Consider the following 18,615-nt stretch of genomic DNA (forward strand, 5'->3'; position numbering starts at 1 on the left):
TTCCGGCGAAGCCCCCAGAAGCGAGCGGCAAATCCGCGAGAAATACCGCCTGCCAGAGAACTTTGTTATATTGAATGCCGCCCACCTTTATCGCCCCATTGGCAAAGATTGACAGGCCACACTGATTCCCTTCCTGTGTGAAAACATATATAGAACCTTTTAGAGTTTTGTTGAATCAGTTCTTTGCTCTCACGAGCATGTCTAAGGGATTTTCTTCTTTTAAAGGATATGAGTGGTGACTATTGGAAATTTTCCTAGAAAAATGGCGCTGAAGGTGGTAATTTGGTATTAAATGCCATTTTGTGTGTAAAGCTTCTTTCAAGTTTGACACTGATCTGATTGCTGGTACAGTGTTACAAAAGATAAATGAACTTTTTTTTTAATTTCAACGAAACTCTTTTTTGGGGAATTTGATTTCTGATAGTAGTTTTGCTACCAAGGTTGGAGCCAGGTTGAACCTTCCGTTGAATAATACGCAAAAGAGTCGCCGCATTGTGTCGTCTTACGAGCTGTAGGTATGGTCGGGCTGGAGCATACTGTGTGCCAAACAACCCCAGTACCCATCTCACTTTTGGAGGCCGACGGGAACAGCATGACAGCCCTTGACGTACGTGTGCAGGACTTTGATAAGCCACGAACAGCAAGACGCACAGTGTCGCAAAACCGCCCATAGCTTTTGTACCAAGAATGACCTGCAGGCTACTATGAAGCAATTGAAAAAATCGGAAGAACTCAATAGGAAGAAGGAGAAGGATTACCAGGAAACGATCGCCACCTTGGAAAGACGCATCGAAGAAGTTGAAGGTATGTAGAATTTTCGCACGGTTTCTTGTCAACGCTATCACGGGTCCTATCGTCCGAGAGTATTTTCTGAATTACGCATGATCGTGTTTGTCATGATTTGGCGCTATTTGGTGTGTCAGACTGTTATTTCGATACCTAGACTATATTTTCGCCTGCTGACAGGCGCTAGAAAGGGAAGGGAGAACAGTAGGAATCGGACGCGGGGAAAAAGTGTAAACATTGTTGGGAAATCAAAAATTATGAAATTCGGCGTTGCTTAACAGGAAAATATCTCTTTTCAATTTATTACATCTATCTTTCTACTTTGGAAAAGTTGCGCGCAATGTTTCCTGCAACAATTCTGGGGTGCAACATCGCTCAGAGAGGGGGGACATAAGGGGCGTCCGAAAACTGCAAAACCGCGTGAAAAAGAGATGCAAAACAGCGCATAAATACGTTAAAACAGTAATACCGCATCGAGTTTTATCAAAATGCACGGAAACCGCAAACCGCATAGTCTTGTAAAACTACAATACCGCAAGTTAAAACGAAAATTTTCGCAAAACCGCATCAAAAATACCGAAAAAATCGCATCACCGCAAACCCTTATGCCCCCCTCCTCAAAACTTCAAATGTTGCATTTTCTGTTCACCGCAGGATTGTTGCACACCAAAATGGAGCGCAACGCTATTTATGGGCTTGCTTATTTCATCTTTTGCCGAGACGTATTCTTTTTAATTAGTGCCATTTATCAGTATTAGTGAGTGGTATACAGTAACTCTGAACCACTGGGCATACAATTGTCATTGCTTTCCATTCAATGTCCGGGTCATTGTAAGCGTGGCTAGTTACAGAATCATCGCACCCAACAAATCGTGTTTTGGATAAAATTTCAACCGTCAGAAAAAGTATTGATTTTCATGAAAACTGATTAAAGTTTACTGAGTCGACTCCCACACTCGTTCCCATAGTAACCAACAAGACAAGAGCATTCATGCATCACATTGGTTGAAAAACCCGGGGGGAGGGGACTCCCATATATAACAGACGGGGATGCTCGTCGTCTCGCTTAGGGGTGTAAATTTTGGATTTTGGTCTCCCTTAGGTTGTTCCGGGCAAAGCGCCAATATTTTAAGCCGCTAAGGTCTCGTTTAGGGTTCCGCGAAGAAACACAGAATTACGCGAAGAGAAACAGAAGTCAAATTTTCTTTTTAACTTGTTTAGTTTACCGTATTACCTCTGTGATTATAAATCAAAGACTTCTACAAATAGTAGAGAGAATTATAATCCGATTAATCAGCGACAATAAAGTAAGAGTTGTTAAGCGGTCTCTTTTAGGGGTCAAAATTTGCTTAAGCCACGCCCAGATTGGTCTCCAAAAAGCTTGGTCACAAAAATTGGTCACAAAAAGCTTGAGCCACGCCCAGCTGGTCTCCTTTAGGGGTTAAATTCAAAATTTCCGACGAGCATCCCCGTCTGTTTCATATGGGAGTCCACCCCCCGGGTTGAAAAATAACAACGATCGATTGATTAATTCCTGAAATTTCACACCAGAATCAAAGCAGATCATATGGCATTTTTTATTTGACTGTTGATTTCATCAATAGGTCGGAGAAAGCACCATGGCTCTTTCCAAACCTCCCACTGATGCTCAGCTCAAATCTCTAAAGAAATGTATCATCGATTTTTTTCACTATAGATACCAAAAACATTTTAGTATTCTTATCGTGGGAAAATTTGGTATAGGAAAGTCAAGTCTTATCAATGGTCTAGTAGGCAAACAAGTGGCAGAAGAAGGTCGAAAGAAAGAAACGGGATGTACCACTGAAACTATGAAATACTCCTGTGTGATCGAGGGCATTGAGCTACGTGTTTGGGATCATCCAGGATTAGAAAATGTCGACTCTAAAGACGATTCACACCTGAGAGACATCATACAGAAACTGAATGAAGATATGGATCTCCTGGTCTTTTGTTTGAAGATGACTGAAGGACGCTTCTACATAGACGACAAAAAGGTCATGAAAAAGCTAACGGAAGCTTTCGGAAAGGAACTGTGGGAGCATACTGTCATAGCTCTCACCTTCGCTAATAGAGTGCAAGATCCACGTGAGGGGGACGAAAACGCTTATTTCAAGGAAGAGCTTGGACTTTGGCAAGAAGCAATCGATTCGTTTCTCAAAGACGAGCTGAAGATTGGCCCCGAAATCATCCAATCCCTGCGTATACTGCCCACTGGATATCATACCAGCAAGAGTCGTAAACTTTCCAACTGTGCAGACTGGCTACCTACATTCTGGATGGCTTGTTTCGACGCTTCAAAAAACAAAGGGGTCATCAACTTGCTTAAGATGAACAAGCGCCGATTAATATACAAGAGGAGGAAACCCTCTGATGGAATCAACGAAGGCGGAGAAGATCCTACACCCCCTATTAGAGGTTACATCCCGATAAACGAAGATCAAGAGCAGTCAGTTTTTAAAAGGGTATGGGATATATTGAAGCCAATCCTGGGAGTTGTAGCTAACATCGTTTTAGGTCCTTTTGTCGGTCAAATGATACGATGGTTGCTCGGATGAAAAGAATAAACCGGTAGTGCCAAAGGAAAACTAGGTCAGTCAGATTAAATAAACTTATCAGTGACTAGAATTTAGCAGTGAAGTAAGAATGATATTGTGAAGGCAATTCATGGAACATCACTGAATTGTCGGGTTATTTTGAATGATGTTGTTACTCTTTGTTTTGGGTTTTTTCTTCTTCATCATCTTCTGTAAAAGGCTAAAGAAAAGAAATGCAAAACTCAGCATTAATATTTCACTCTTTAGATTTAATAGGTGAGAACAGTGCAAAGTGTCAGTGCATTGATGGAAGAATAAAGTACAATTTAAACCTACTAGTATTTACTAGAAATAACTGCTACTGATTTATCCAAACTTTGCGACTACCACCAATCAACAATACCAATTACATCTTTGACAAAATCTGGTTTTTGAATTATGGGTTGGTGATCAGAATCATACCTTACTTGTTTTCTTTAAAGCCCTTTACTTTAATAGGGTGCATAATTACGGCCAAAGATTGTAAACTCCATTATGGACCGATAAAATATCAAATTGCCTTCACATAATTATGAAAATACTGATATGTTACATTAATAAACTACATGCAAGAGGGATCTGTGTAGTAAGAATTTTTTCCTGCATTATTTTCACAACTGCTAAGCAGTCATTAATGTTAAGATCCCTCTCTTATTCATTTATTAATCTAAAGTTCACATAATTATATGATATTCATGTATTCACATGTAATTGATTAACAAAATAGCCAAAATGTTACATTGATAAAATAGCTTAAATATTCTTTCAGTTCTGAAGCTGTCAGGCATGAATTTCCTCATGATAAAATCAGGTAAAGGTAACTTCTTTTAAATTTCCTCATGGTGGAAAAGCAGACTAAATCATAAAGTTAAGTTTATGTTTATGTTTTAGCGTTTTCTTTGTTAATAAAATGGTTTGCTCAAATGGCAAGAACTCAACATTTACAATATAACCTCGTGGTCTTTCTGAAAACACTCCCAATGACTGTTCAACTTTGGAGAAAACCATCTTGAAATCCCTGAGCACCTTGATGCGCTCTTCTCCATCTTTACTTCTGCTGTCTTTGCCGTCTTTGTTGGAGTGGTCTTCCTTATTTGCCAATCCATCTGACAGATTAAATGCCACCTAAACCAGTAGCCAAAATAGTTAAAAAAATCGCTGATGGGCACTTCACTTACTAACAATATGGGAAGTAAAGAAGATATGTAGTTAAACATCTTCATGTTTATAAGTGAACTTTAGGTTTGAAGATTGATCATTTAAGCTGTAGTAATTATTAAAAATGTCACTTACTAGTGCTCATCTTTGCCCTGGAAACTAACGTAGCTAATATACATGAACCTCCCTTACAGGGTGCCTCTCTTTCCCCACCCCCAAGGAAATGGAAGGCTGACGATAAGCAACTTGTGAGGAGCTGGGACAGGAAGAAGAGAGAAACTAATTGTGGTTCCATACATACCACACAATGTATTCAATCCTCTTTGAATAAATGCACGTACTAATTCCTTTTGCCAGACTCCTAAAACTCATTCACAGGATACTAGTGCTTCACACGTTGTACAAAATAATCTTTATCGTAATGGTTATCCTCATTTCATATTGAATAATAAGAAGTAAAATATGTTACAAATGAAAAAATAGAACCTCGATAATGTACCACATACCTCGTTTCTTTGAGTATTGCTGTTAAAAAAAGAGCAGTTTTATAAATTTTCAAGCAAGTCTCCACTTGGCATGAAAAATATGTAAGGCCATCGGTGCGTGGACATCATCAATTCAAAGAGCGAAGCTCAAGGAAAACTGTGAGTTTCAAGAAACAGATCATGTTCAATGACAATTATAAAGATATATTTCTCTTGCCAACTGAAGGCTGTTATGTTTGCAGTAAATGGTTTGAACCCGGGGGTAACATGTGAAGGTGTAGTCTGATCGTCCGGGTGAGTGTAGTCCTGAGAAGGACTGTTGTCGGTGGCAGTGACTGACGTTTCGACAACCTGTGCGGAAGTCATCAAACGCTTGTTCAGACTTAACGAAAAATTAATCCGTAAGTTAGTTTATTTTCCTTTAAACACCACGACTGAGTTAAACATTTCAAACGAAATATTTGAGAATACAAACATTCTAAAATGTTGTTTGAAGGAAAAAACCGCGTGCGCGAAACGGTTTTATTTTAGACAACGTGCGCCAAATGGTTAGACTTTAAACGTAACACCATTCTGTTGATTGATTCAAGGTATTTCTCGCCTCCCCAATTTAGTGGCTTTTTTTGGGTTTAAGTCGCTGATTCAAACGGTAAAATGCTGTCTTTTTTAAGAAAAAAATTTTTCTTTAGGCTTCCATGATGTTCAGATCACATCCATTAAGATATTTTTTTACCTCTTTCCCTCTCAGAATTCTTATAAGCAATTCTCCTTCCTGTCTGCTATACAATACGTATGACGTTACTCTGAAGAATGGTGTCACTTGATAGTGCAATGTTTTTTGGAGTTATTATTTATGTAATCAGAGATACGTCCCTTTAGTATTTTGAGCTCGTCATTAGAAGGACGTGTGCAAGGGTACATGTTTCTTAGACCTGTTAACGCAGAGAAAGGAGAGAAAAATCGTTACATGATCTGCTTTTATCCATCTGCTTCATTCCAAGAATTGAACAATAGATCGTTATTGTTATTATCAACCAGTGAGAGAGAGAGAGAGGCATGTATGTTCTTGCATATCTGCTCTAATTTTTTTGTTGCCCTAATAGCAACGGATTTGGGACCATGACCGTAATCGCATCTGTTGTTATTCCGGCATCATTTGTGTTGACTTCCCTTGTCTCGTTTCATGCCGATATGTAACGGAAATTGTCATTTGTTTAGTTCAACTGTTTGATGAAACCAACGAGTTTAGCGAATGCGAATTGGCAAGAGTTTTGTCGAATTTGTGACCTTACACCCAGCCAGTTTTAATCATTTTGGCATTTTTTGGCGCGCGAGTGTCGGTCATTTGTCCTTAGAACGGGGAATCAGTGGAAAGCTTGATTGAAATGTAAATATCACATAACAGAAACCTTTATTACCAACTTTCCCGAGTGTCGTTCATCAGCTGTCCCTAGAAGGGAATCAATGGAAAGCTTGATTGAGATGTAAATATCACATAACAGAAACCTTTATTACCAACTTTTACAAGTGTCGGTCATCTGTCCCTAGAAGGGAATCAATGGAAAGCTTGATTGAAATGTAGATATCACATAACAGAAACCTTTATTACCAACTTTCGCGAGTGTCGGTCATCTGTCCCTAGAAGGGAATCAATGAAAAGCTTGATTGAGATGTAAATATCACATAACAGAAACCTTCATTCCCAACTTTCGCGAGTGTCGGTCATCTGTCCCTAGAAGGGAATCAATGAAAAGCTTGATTGAGATGTAAATATCACATAACAGAAACCTTCATTCCCAACTTTTGCGAGTGTCGGTCATCTGTCCCTAGAAGGGAATCAATGGAAAGCTTGATTGGAATGTAAATATCACATAACAGAAACCTTTATTCCCAACTTTACGGCGGCAGCTTAGTTACTCTCAAAATAAATTCATTCGGATTTCCTTCAAATATGGCAGTTTGGTTTGTTTGCATCTATTGAGAGTGAAATAGCGCAAGAATTTAAGTCATATATTTTGGTAGTAGTTTTATTTTACGTAGGACATGTTCGAAATGTTTGCGGTTCCTGTTCTTACTAAGATTATTAAATATTTTTGTGTCCGCTCCATCTAGGATTTTTAAAATATCATTTTTGCCAGGCTGTGTGTACTAAAGTAATTGGGTTATATCAACGAAATTGAATTTATAAATTGGCCACCGTAACAAATAAAAAAGCTGACGTTTCGAGAGTTAGCCTTTGTCAGAGCGAATGACGAAGGGCTAAAGCTCGAAACGAAGGGCTAACGCTCGAAACGTCGGCTTTTTTATTCGTTGCGGTGGCCAACTTACAATTTCAACCTAGTTGATATTACCAAATTACCTTATTACCCCCACCGACGCAGCACCACAGTTTCTTTAGAAACTTTCAGCCTTTATTCATTTGTGTGTGTACTATTTTTAGCAATTCAGTATCTTTTGTGGAGCTTCGGCCATTCAGCATGAAGAAGCTTAGCAGAGAGCTTACTCAGAATCGACCGTTTATTTCCAACTACAACAAAATCACTGTGAGTGACATTCCTTTCAGTTCATTTCATGGTAATCATCAGAAAACATCTGTGAATAGGTTTGTAACTTATTAATTTACAAATGAATACAAGATTGACAAAACGCAAGCGCATTAGCATGAAACGAAGAGGGCAGTAAGTTAAGGTACACTGAAGACACATGTTTGAGGCTGTATGCTCTTCGAACTAAAATTAAAAACTATGTGTGTTTCTTATTTAGTGTGTTTCTACTAAAAAAATTTAAAATAAAAAATTTAATACAAAAAATGTCTTCCTCCACTTCTCGAGGATACTGGCAAAGACTGGGCAACGTTACTGAAGTAGCTCATGTTATGATATAAGTGTACTCTAGTCCGAAAAATAAGGACTTTACTGCGTCAATACCGCCAGCCACAAAATCAATAGGTACTTTGATAAGTCTCTTGATTATCTCCCATGTTCTGTTTACAATTGTATCTTCGTCGTCTTCGTCTATTGTGATTTTTGGTCGCCGCTGGCCTTGCGGCTTTGTGTTCCAAGACTGGGCAACGTTACTGAAGTAGCTCATGTTATGATATAAGTTTACTCTTATCCGAAAAATAAGGACTTAAGTGCGTCAAAAACGCCAGGCAGAAAGTCAATAAAATCAATTTCTCCTTTGACAAGTGCCTTGATTATCTCCCATGTTCTTTTTACAATTGTATCTTCGTCGTCTTTGTCTATTGTGATTTTTGGTCCCCGCTGGCCTTGCGGCTTTGAGTTCCCAGTGCCACCATGGTCCGAAGGTGGCATTTTGGCTCCGTCGCTTCCGCCAAATGGTGGGATTTTTGGTTGCTGATGGCCTTGCTTTGGCTCCCCAGTGCCACCGTCTTCTACAAACAGGGTTGCTATCTGACGATTGTCTGAAGATGGGTTTTTCGGTTCGTCGCTTCCGCCAAGTAAAGGATCGGGTTTCCCAAGAGACCTTACTGGTAATCGGGGCTCGTTTATAATCAACAAGTTAAAGGCTCCTTTGCTTTCTGCAACCTTGAAACAGGCTACCAATAATTTACCTAGCCAGTCTGTACAATTGGGAAGCTCGCGATTTGATCCAAAATATCCGGTAGGCACTATGGGCACTGACCGAACGATTTTGGAGCCAATACCTAGCTCTCCTTCGAGAAATAGAGGAATTACCTTTCGCCACGATTCAAGCTCTTCCCTGAAAAAGGCGTCTTTGTCTTTCCGACCTGGATGATTGACTTGATCAGCGAAGGTGAGAGCTATGACAGTGTGCTCCCACAGTTTCTTTCCGAAATTTTTTGTCAGCTTTTTCATGGTGTCTTTGTCGTCTTTGTAAAAGCGCGTGTCATCCATCTTTAAACAATAGATCACAAGATCTATATCTTCATTCAGTTTTTTTTTTATGTCTTCCAGGTATGATTCGTCTGTTTCGTGTTCATTTTCAAATCCTGGAGTATCCCAGACACGAAGCTCAATGCCTTCGATGACTTCAGAAGAGTATTCCTCAGATTTAGTGGTACAACCACCACCTCTGCCTCGACCTTCTTTTGCCTCTTGTTTGCCCACTAGAGAATTGATAAGACTTGACTTTCCCACACCAAATTTTCCGACTATGAGAATAGTAAGACGTTTTTTGTATCTCCTGTGAAAAACATCGGTGATACATGCTTTTAGCCCAGCGTAAGTAGCTTTGCTAAGAGCCATGGTGCTTTCGTTTCTCAAACACGCAGATGAAATCAAACTAGATAATAAATGCCATATGATCTGCTTTGGTTCTACTAATACATTCCAAGAATTGATCAATCAACATTTGTCATATTTCAACCAGTGAGATGTATGTATGCTCTTGTTTTGTTGGTTACTGTGGGAACAAATGGGGGCCGTCAACTTCTTCTGTTTCCCGGAAATCCTGTTTTCAATTACGGATTGGAAGTTGATATATCTAGAGATAACGAGTCTCGAGAAAGCTAAGAGTTTATATCGTAGTTATCTTTGTCGAGCTGAGTAAAACCGACACAGAAAGCTAACGCAAACAAATGTAACAATCAGATTTCTCTTTCAAATGAAGGTTGGGAGTCAGCCGGTCTTTTTTAAATCTCAATTCAAATCCTTAACGTAGCTTTGTTTTAGGAAATCTCGGCTGATGTATATAATAAGCCAAGCGTAGGCGTAATTCCAACTCGTTTATTGTGTGTCTAATGTGTAATCGCTTCTTTATATATTATGAAAATCACTAATTTAATCAATCAACTGTCACTGTACAAACAAAACGAAATATCTGGTTTCACAGGTAAAGAAATTGTTCTCGCGTGGGGGCGTCTCCATGTTTTCGACAATGTAATCCCTTTTGGATGTTTGAGCCAAGCCACAAGATAACTTATGCACCATAGAAAACATAAGAATGCTTGTGTCATTTCATAACACCTGTTCTTTTTACCGTGAAAGAACAGTTTTTCGGGGCGAATTTGTCGGACAAATTATCACTAGCCCTTTTTTAAACCTTTTCCCAGGCCTTGACAGACTTTTAGAGGTCGAAAGCAATATTTTGTGCTCTGCGGTTCCAGGAAAATTAATTCCACACACAAACTAATATTGATGAAGGGAACTATTAAAAATGAAAATTCCCAGCAAAGAAGGAGTCAAGCAGGCAGATAAATATCGTTGCGACACGCGGAGACGAAACAAGACGAAATCTCAATGACCAGGTGGATTAAACATCAACAAACATTTTATTTTACCGAGTTGCATAATAACAATCTATGACTTAAGGTTACCGTGCACCTTCAGGGGTGTCTCGCGTGCAAACGATGTAGCGCGTCTGGTTTAAACTGTAGATATCTGAAACCCATATCAAATCAAAGCTTATAGGACTGGCTATCAGACTATACCAGAAATTTTTAAAAAAATTAATTCTCGAAATTTTCACGACTTCTAAATGCAAGCGCCCGAATCGCCTTTTGAACGTTACATGTCAAAGCGAAGTTTGTTTTTCGCTTATCTAATGTGTTCCTCCGTTTCCGGGCCAAAGCGCTAAAGAGCGTGTCTGCGACTTGCCATATTCAATTTCAGTGAAAAGTTACAGAAATTTTTTGAAATAGGATTAAAAAAGTGTGGAGTGATCGTACAAAAATCGCTCTTGAAAAAAAAGTATTTAGAAATATAAAATTCGGAGACACGTTTTTGTTGTTTATATGTAAAACTTGCTACTGTCAAAAGTTGAGAGCAATCAAACAAATTCCCTTTGACTTGTAGCTCTGAAAAGGTGATTCGGACGCTCGCATTTAGAAGTCGTGAAAAATTCGACAATTAATATTTTTTCAAAATTTTTGGTTTAGTCTGATAGCCAGTCCTATAAGCTTTAATTCGATAAAGGGGTTTAGATATCTGCAGTTTAAACTGGACGCGCTACATCACTTTCACGCGAGACACCCCTGAAGGTGCACAGTAACCTTAATTACTACTAAAGGTCCTAAGAAATAAAACTGAGAGCAACAGAAACACAGAACACCACTAATATTAGTAGGATAAAAAAATGGCGCAATAAAAGTATCGCTTCAGAATATGCTTTACGGGACATGTGGCTGAAGTGAAAGAAGAGGAAATTGTTGAGTATGACATTTTGACGATGTCATCAGACTCCAGTCTTCCTGGTTTTGAGGGAAACCTTCTCCCTAATATTCTCATTCACAAACTCTTACCTTTTATTATTACAAAATCAAAATGTTACATTTTGCATAACAACAGTTCCCACAGTACAGTTTATTTTGACAATTTCTTCGGGTGCAACCAGTTCAATATTATATAAACTATGGTGACCCCTAAACCAATCACAGACATCAATAAAAGCCTTTTCTTGATTATCCTCCATGAAGGTAGACTGTTTTTGTCTTTGACTAAGGTGAAAGATCCTTTGCTTCTGATAACGTTATAACAGGTCTCCCAGAATTTAGTTAGCCAGTCTTCACAGATAGGCAGGCTTCGGTGTTGACGGTAGTATCCGGTTGGACACACCGGTGGAGACTGAAGTGATTCATGGTCAGGGATTACCTCATTTTTGAAGAACGAACGAATGGCATCTTTCCAAAATTCAAGCTCATCCTGAAAGTACGTCGTTTGGTCTCCTCCAGATGTATCCTCAACTTTATTAGCAAAGGTAAGAGCTATCACTGAGTGTTCCCACAATTTCTTTCCAAAGATTTCTGTTAGCTTTTTCATGGCTATCTTGTCAGCTGGGTAAAAGCGTTTGTCATCCATCTTTAAACAGTAAATAACAAGGTCGATTTCTCTCGTTTTCTCTTGTATATCTGCGAGGTACAAGTCGTCTTTCTCTTCGCCATCTTGCAGACCAGGCGAATCCCATACTTGGACGACAAAACCTTCAATAAGATCACTGAAATATTGCTTTGTTTCCATGGCACACTTCGAATTCTGGCGCTTAGAACGACCATCATGTAAAGACACAGGTTTCCCCACTATGGCATTGACAAGACTGGATTTGCCAACACCAAATTTGCCCGTAACTAGAATAGAGATATTCTTTTTGTAGTACCCACGAAATAAATCAGAGATATAACTCTTGAGAGCTTTTAGGTCAGTATCAGAGGAAGGTTTGCTAAAAGCCATGTCCGTCGATTTTCTAACTAGAGAGTCATATGCTTTGATCTTACCGCTGCTTTCCAAGAATTGGACAAGGGATCCTTGTTATTTTTAAGCAGCGAGGCTTATCTTTGCTCTTGCTTTGTTGATCTCAAAACACTTGTGGGGCCATGACCGTAATACAATCTGCCTCATTCAGTCTTCCGTTGTTTCGCAGAAATCCTGCACGTAGTTTCAGTCACACAGTCATTTGATAGCGCAATTGCCAGACAGCAGGATTATAAGTAAAACTCAGCTCTTCTCATCTTTTTTACAGTTCTTAATTATGTATGCGTGTTTTGTGCTGTGATTGTGTTTTGTTTTTCCTATGGCAAGCGCTGTATTTTCTATTTTGTTTCGTTTTGAGACGTTCTCTATAAAAAACTGAGTTAGGGTCACGACAAAAGGTCTTCTTCCAAAAGAGACTAATGCTAGCACCTTACATTTCTCATATGCAGCCTTATATCGACTGGACCTCTTTTTTTTCATGTTTCCTATACGGAGGTATTTCACCCTTCTGATAGGGGCACATTTCAAATTTCGCAGGAGGTCGTTTTCTTCTGAACAGAAACACAAATTTTGCAGGAAAACAATGAAAGTGTGTTTAGATTAGCCCGCTTACACAGAGATTGCTTTATTATTTGTACTTTCTAAAATAAAATTAGAGGTACATAACAGAAAATTAGGATATCAGTTTTACATGTCTTGGTAACTTGGTTAACATCGTATTTATTGCGAGAAATATCAAAGATAATAATTCCTTCAGGGTTATGAGCTCAGCATCAGTGAGCCATGGTACGTGCTTTACGTTTCTGCGGATGAAATCAAAGGAGATGATATATGCCCTATAATCTGCTTTAATCCGACTGAAGCATTCCAAGAATTCATCAAACGACCTAAATTACTTTTTTTTTAACCAGTGAGAAGCACGTAGGCTCTTGTTTACTGTGGAAACAAACGGGGGTAGGCTATCTATTAAGATTTGTTATTTTTTTTGAAGTCCATGTACCTAAATTTAAAGAATAGAGCAGTTGTGAGTTGAGACGCCCTATCTCTGTGTCCATGAGAAGACACTCAGGGCTTGCACTGTAAGCATCTCGGAGAGCTCCATACAATTCCTTATAATTTTATTATAATTCTATTATAAGGAATTTTATGGAGCTTTTTTAGCGTTACTTGTGGCGTGGCGGTTGTTGTCACGTTTGATCCTTGCGAGGAGCATACATGACAACACCCGTCGCGCCTCGACTAATGCTAAAAATGCTCCATACATATGACTACCTAATACTTTGCTACTTCAATAAGCTAGTTTATTGAAGCATCGTCGTAATGGGGTATGAAGTAGATTGCTCAGGAGTATCGAGAGCAGTTTGGCTTGTGTAGGTAAAGTTTGTATATAGTTTAAACACCTTCAGACTTAGTAGAAATCGCAGTCACGGTCAACACGACATTGAATAAAACTGCTTCTATCATTGAGTTCATGACACTAGTTAGCATCAAATTTATACTTACTGGAATGTTCAGGTACCAAAATATCTGTCTAACATTTGGATAGAAAGTACTGATACTTCTGGGATAGTGGGAGTCTTCAGATATTTTATAGTACTGACTATAAAATATTAAAAAACTGTCGCTTTAGAGTCAGTACTCAAGTTAAATTTGTTCTTCTTTTCAATAGCATTCAGTGTGTATAAGTCGAGGGTGATTTTTTGGACTGATTCAGTTTCGGTCATAAAGGGTTGACTTATACACGGATAAATACGGTAATTAGTGGTCACTCACAACACATCCCTTCAAAAATTTTTATCAACTTCTATTAAAATTGTTGGTTTCTCTCAAAGTTATTACTGATAGAGCATTTTGTAAATAAGGATTCATCAAAAATTTTTTCTGGCACACAATGCAATTAGTCTTAAGCAGCACATAACCAAATATACCCAGCTAGAACTGGAGAATGTCTGTCGATCTACCTGGAGTGATATTTTCAACTGTCTGTCCTGGTAAGTCTGTTTAAAACTGAATTCAAGATGAGATGCATTTTATAGTTATTAAAAAACAAGGAACCTGTTTATGAAGATGGTACAGTCAAACCTGTTTTAAGTGGTACCATATTATCAATGATCCTGTAAATTAAGTAGTCAGTTAATTGTCAAAGTCCTGAATCCGTTTCCCCTTAAGCCCTGTGATTATCACCTCAGAGAACACAGAAGTCCCAGAGAACACTGAAAAGTAAACATCCCAGAGAACACTGAAAAGTAAACATCCCACACAGTAAACAGTAAGCATCCCACACAGTAAACAGTAAACATCCCACACAGTAAACAGTAAACATCCCACACAGTAAACAGTAAACATCCCACACAGTAAACAGTAAACATCCCACACAGTAAACAGTAACCATCCCACACAGTAAACAGTAACCATCCCACACAGTAAACAGTAAACATCCCACACAGTAAACAGTAAACATCCCACACAGTAAACAGTAAACATCCCACACAGTAAACAGTAAACATCCCACACAGTAAACAGTAAACATCCCACACAGTAAACAGTAACCATCCCACACAGTAAACAGTAAACATCCCACACAGTAAACAGTAAACATCCCACACAGTAAACAGTAAACATCCCACACAGTAAACAGTAAACATCCCACACAGTAAACAGTAAACATCCCACACAGTAAACAGTAGACATCCCACACAGTAAACAGTAGACATCCCACACAGTAAACAGTAAACATCCCGCACAGTAAACAGTAGACATCCCGCACAGTAAACAGTAAACATCCCACACAGTAAAAAGTAAACATCCCACACAGTAAACAGTAGACATCCCGCACAGTAAACAGTAAACATCCCACACAGTAAACAGTAAACATCCCGCACAGTAAACAGTAGACATCCCGCACAGTAAACAGTAAACATCCCACACAGTAAACAGGAAGCAGTTCGTAAACATTTTTTCACTCACATTGTAAAAATATTTAATGTATAATAAACATAACAGCCTTCAGTTGGCAAGAGAAATATATCTTTATAATTGTCATTGAACATGATCTGTTTCTTGAAACCGTCACAGTTTTCCTTGAGCTTCGCTCTTTGAATTGATGATGTCCAAGCACCGATGGCCTTACATATTTTTCATGCCAAGTGGAGACTTGCTTGAAAATTTATAAAACTGCTCTTTTTTTAACAGCAATACTCAAAGAAACGGGGTATGTGGTACGTTATCGAGGTTCTATTTTTTCATTTGTAACATATTTTACTTCTTATTATTCAATATGAAATGAGGATAACCATTACGATAAAGATTATTTTGTACAACGTGTGAAGCACTAGTATCCTGTGAATGAGTTTTAGGAGTCTGGCAAAAGGAATTAGTACGTGCATTTATTCAAAGAGGATTGAATACATTGTGTGGTATGTATGGAACCACAATTAGTTTCTCTCTTCTTCCTGTCCCAGCTCCTCACAAGTTGCTTATCGTCAGCCTTCCATTCCCTTGGGGGTGGGGAAAGAGAGGCACCCTGTAAGGGAGGTTCATGTATATTAGCTACGTTAGTTTCCAGGGCAAAGATGAGCACTAGTAAGTGACATTTTCAATAATTACTACAGCTTAAGTGATCAATCTTCAACCCTAAAGTTCACTTATAAGCATGAAAATGTTTAACTACATATCTTCTTTACTTCCCATATTGTTGGTAAGTGAAGTGCTCATCAGCGATTTTTTTTAACTATTTTGGCTACTAGTTTAGGTGGCATTTAATCTGTCAGATGGATTGGCAAATAAGGAAGACCACTCCAACAAAGACGGCAAAGACAGCAGAAGTAAAGATGGAGAAGAGCGCATCAAGGTGCCCAGGGATTTCAAGATGGTTTTCTCCAAAGTTGAACAGTCATTGGGAGTGTTTTCAGAAAGACCATGAGGTTATATTGTAAATGTTGAGTTCTTGCCATTTGAGCAAACCATTTTATTAACAAAGAAAACGCTAAAACATAAACATAAACTTAACTTTATGATTTAGTCTGCTTTTCCACCATGAGAAAATTTAAAAGAAGTTATCTTTACCTGATTTTATCATGAGGAAATTCATGCCTGACAGCTTCAGAACTGAAAGAATATCTAAGCTATTTTATCAATGTAACATTTTGGCTATTATGTTAATCAATTACATGTGAATACATGAATATCATATAATTATGTGAACTTTAGATTAATAAATGAATAAGAGAGGGATCTTAACATTAATGACTGCTTAGCAGTTGTGAAAATAATGCAGGAAAAAATTCTTACTGCACAGATCACTCTTGCATGTAGTTTATTAATGTAACATATCAGTATTTTCATAGTTATGTGAAGGCAATTTGATATTTTATCGGTCCATAATGGAGTTTACAATCTTTGGCCGTAATTATGCACCCTATTAAAATAAAGGGCTTTAAAGAAAACAAGTAGGCTATGATTCTGATCACCAACCCATAATTCAAAAAGCAGATTTTGTCAAAGATGTAATTAGCATTGTTGATTGGTGGTAGTCGCAAAGTTTGGATAAATCAGTAGCAGTTATTTCTAGTAAATACTAGTAGGTTTAAATTGTACTTTATTCTTCCATCAATGCACTGACACTTTGCACTGTTCTCACCTATTAAATCTAAAGAGTGAAATTTTAATGCTGAATTTTGCATCTCTTTTCTTTAGCCTTTTACAGAAGATGATGAAGAAGAAAAAAACCAAAACAAAGAGTAACAACATCATTCAAAATAACCCGACAGTTCAGTGATGTTCCATGAATTGCCTTCACAATATCATTCTTACTTCACTGCTAAATTCTAGTCACTGATAAGTTTATTTAATCTGACTGACCTAGTTTTCCTTTGGCACTACCGGTTTATTCTTTTCATCCGAGCAACCACCGTATCATTTGATGGGCAAAGGAACCAGAAACGAAGTTAGCTACAACTCCCAGGACTGGCTTCAATATATCCCATACCCTTTCAAAAATTGACTTCTCTTGATCTTCGTTTATCGGGATGTAACCTCCAATAGGGGGTGTAGGATCTTCTCCGCCTTCGTTGATTCCATCAGAGGGTTTCCTCCCCTTGAATATTAATCGGCGCTTGTTCATCTTAGCCAAGTTGATGGCCCCTTTGTCTTTTGAAGCGTTGAAACAAGCCATCCAGAATGTAGGTAGCCAGTCTGCACAGTTGGGAAGTTTACGACTCTTGCTGGTATGATATCCAGTGGGCAGTATACGCAGGGATTGGATGATTTCGGGGCCAATCTTCAGCTCGTCTTTGAGAAACGAATCGATTGCTTCTTGCCAAAGTCCAAGCTCTTCCTTGAAATAAACGTTTTCGTCCCCCTCACGTGGATCTTGCACTCTATTAGCGAAGGTGAGAGCTATGACAGTGTGCTCCCACAGTTCCTTTCCGAAAGCTTCCGTTACCTTTTTCATGGCCTTTTTGTCGTCTATGTAGAAGCGATCGTCAGTCATCTTCAAACAATAGACCATGAGATCAATATCTTCATTCAGTTTCTCTGCGATGTCTCTCAGGTATGAATCGTCTTTGGAGTCGACATTTTCTAATCCTGGAGTATCCCAAACGCGTAGCTTAATGCCCTCTATCACACAAGAGTGTGTCGTAGTTTCAGTGGTACATCCCGTTTCTTTCTTTCGACCTTCTTCTGCCACTTGTTTGCCTACTAGACCATTGATAAGACTTGACTTTCCTGTTCCAAATTTTCCCACGATAAGAATACTAAAATGTTTTTGGTATCTATAGCGAAAAAAATCGCTGATACATTTCTTTAGAGATTTGAGCTGAGCATCAGTGGGAGGTTTGGAAAGAGCCATGGTGCTTTCTCCGACCTACTGATGAAATCAACAATCAAATAAAAAATGCCATATGATCTGCTTTGATTCTGGTGTGAAATTTCAGGAATTAATCAATCGATCGTTGTTATTTTTCAACCCGGGGGGTGGACTCCCATATGAAACAGACGGGGATGCTCGTCGGAAATTTTGAATTTAACCCCTAAAGGAGACCAGCTGGGCGTGGCTCAAGCTTTTTGTGACCAATTTTTGTGACCAAGCTTTTTGGAGACCAATCTGGGCGTGGCTTAAGCAAATTTTGACCCCTAAAAGAGACCGCTTAACAACGCTTACTTTATTGTCACTGATTAATCGGATTATAATTCTCTCTACTATTTGTAGAAGTCTTTGATTTATAATCACAGAGGTAATACGATAAACAAAACAAGTTAAAAAGAAAATTTGACTTCTGTTTCTCTTCGCGTAATTCTGTGTTTCTTCGCGGAACCCTAAACGAGACCTTGGCGGCTTAAAATATTGGCGCTTTGCCCGGAACAACCTAGGGGAGACCAAAATCCAAAATTTACACCCCTAAGCGAGACGACGAGTATCCC

General features: G+C 38.6%; 4 protein-coding genes, 2 long non-coding RNA genes and 1 pseudogene across 8 annotated transcripts in view; 4 read left to right on the top strand and 3 right to left on the bottom strand.

The window, feature by feature from the left end:
- The window catches only part of LOC148727133 (uncharacterized), a 3,387-nt pseudogene extending 3,132 nt beyond the window's left edge, over nt 1-255 (bottom strand).
- The window catches only part of LOC148727131 (uncharacterized), a 32,246-nt gene extending 15,783 nt beyond the window's left edge, over nt 1-16,463 (top strand). Inside the window, exon 6 of the mRNA XM_088728732.1 lies at nt 15,268-16,463. The gene's annotated coding sequence lies outside the window, so the exon portion shown is untranslated. The remainder of the gene's footprint in view (nt 1-15,267) is intronic.
- Nucleotides 258-18,615, top strand: part of LOC148727134 (uncharacterized) — a 39,801-nt gene continuing 21,443 nt past the window's right edge. The window contains exon 1 of the long non-coding RNA XR_015990057.1: nt 258-804. This is a non-coding gene — a long non-coding RNA (uncharacterized LOC148727134). The remainder of the gene's footprint in view (nt 805-18,615) is intronic.
- LOC111319150 (uncharacterized) lies at nt 2,161-5,041 on the top strand. The gene is made up of 2 exons (XM_022921975.2): nt 2,161-3,396; nt 4,733-5,041. Exon 1 carries the CDS (start codon nt 2,406-2,408, stop codon nt 3,360-3,362), a length of 957 nt encoding a protein of 318 aa, XP_022777710.2. The 5' UTR covers nt 2,161-2,405; the 3' UTR covers nt 3,363-3,396; nt 4,733-5,041.
- On the bottom strand, nt 3,590-6,268 carry LOC148727135 (uncharacterized). The gene is made up of 2 exons (XR_015990059.1): nt 5,045-6,268; nt 3,590-4,505 (listed from the first exon to the last, which is right to left on the bottom strand). It is a non-coding gene; the product is annotated as an uncharacterized LOC148727135 (long non-coding RNA).
- Nucleotides 10,961-16,463, top strand: LOC148727136 (uncharacterized). 2 transcript variants are annotated; one of them, XM_088728734.1, is made up of 3 exons: nt 10,961-11,701; nt 15,385-15,410; nt 15,944-16,463. In XM_088728734.1, exons 1-3 carry the CDS (start codon nt 11,581-11,583, stop codon nt 16,112-16,114), a joined length of 318 nt encoding a protein of 105 aa, XP_088584860.1. In that variant the 5' UTR covers nt 10,961-11,580; the 3' UTR covers nt 16,115-16,463. The 2 variants fall into 2 exon arrangements, with proteins under 2 accessions (XP_088584860.1, XP_088584859.1); XM_088728733.1 differs by having other exon boundaries at nt 10,962-11,701; nt 15,939-16,463.
- LOC148727137 (uncharacterized) lies at nt 12,798-18,043 on the bottom strand. Of its 2 annotated transcripts, none has more exons than XM_088728722.1 (2): nt 17,053-18,043; nt 12,798-12,995 (listed from the first exon to the last, which is right to left on the bottom strand). In XM_088728722.1, exon 1 carries the CDS (start codon nt 18,041-18,043, stop codon nt 17,087-17,089), a length of 957 nt encoding a protein of 318 aa, XP_088584848.1. In that variant the 3' UTR covers nt 12,798-12,995; nt 17,053-17,086. The 2 variants fall into 2 exon arrangements, with proteins under 2 accessions (XP_088584848.1, XP_088584847.1); XM_088728721.1 differs by lacking the exon at nt 12,798-12,995 and adding an exon at nt 15,132-15,715.

Source organism: Stylophora pistillata, chromosome 7 (assembly GCF_964205215.1).
Source record: "Stylophora pistillata chromosome 7, jaStyPist1.2, whole genome shotgun sequence".
NCBI classification, from domain to species: Eukaryota; Metazoa; Cnidaria; class Anthozoa; order Scleractinia; family Pocilloporidae; genus Stylophora; species Stylophora pistillata.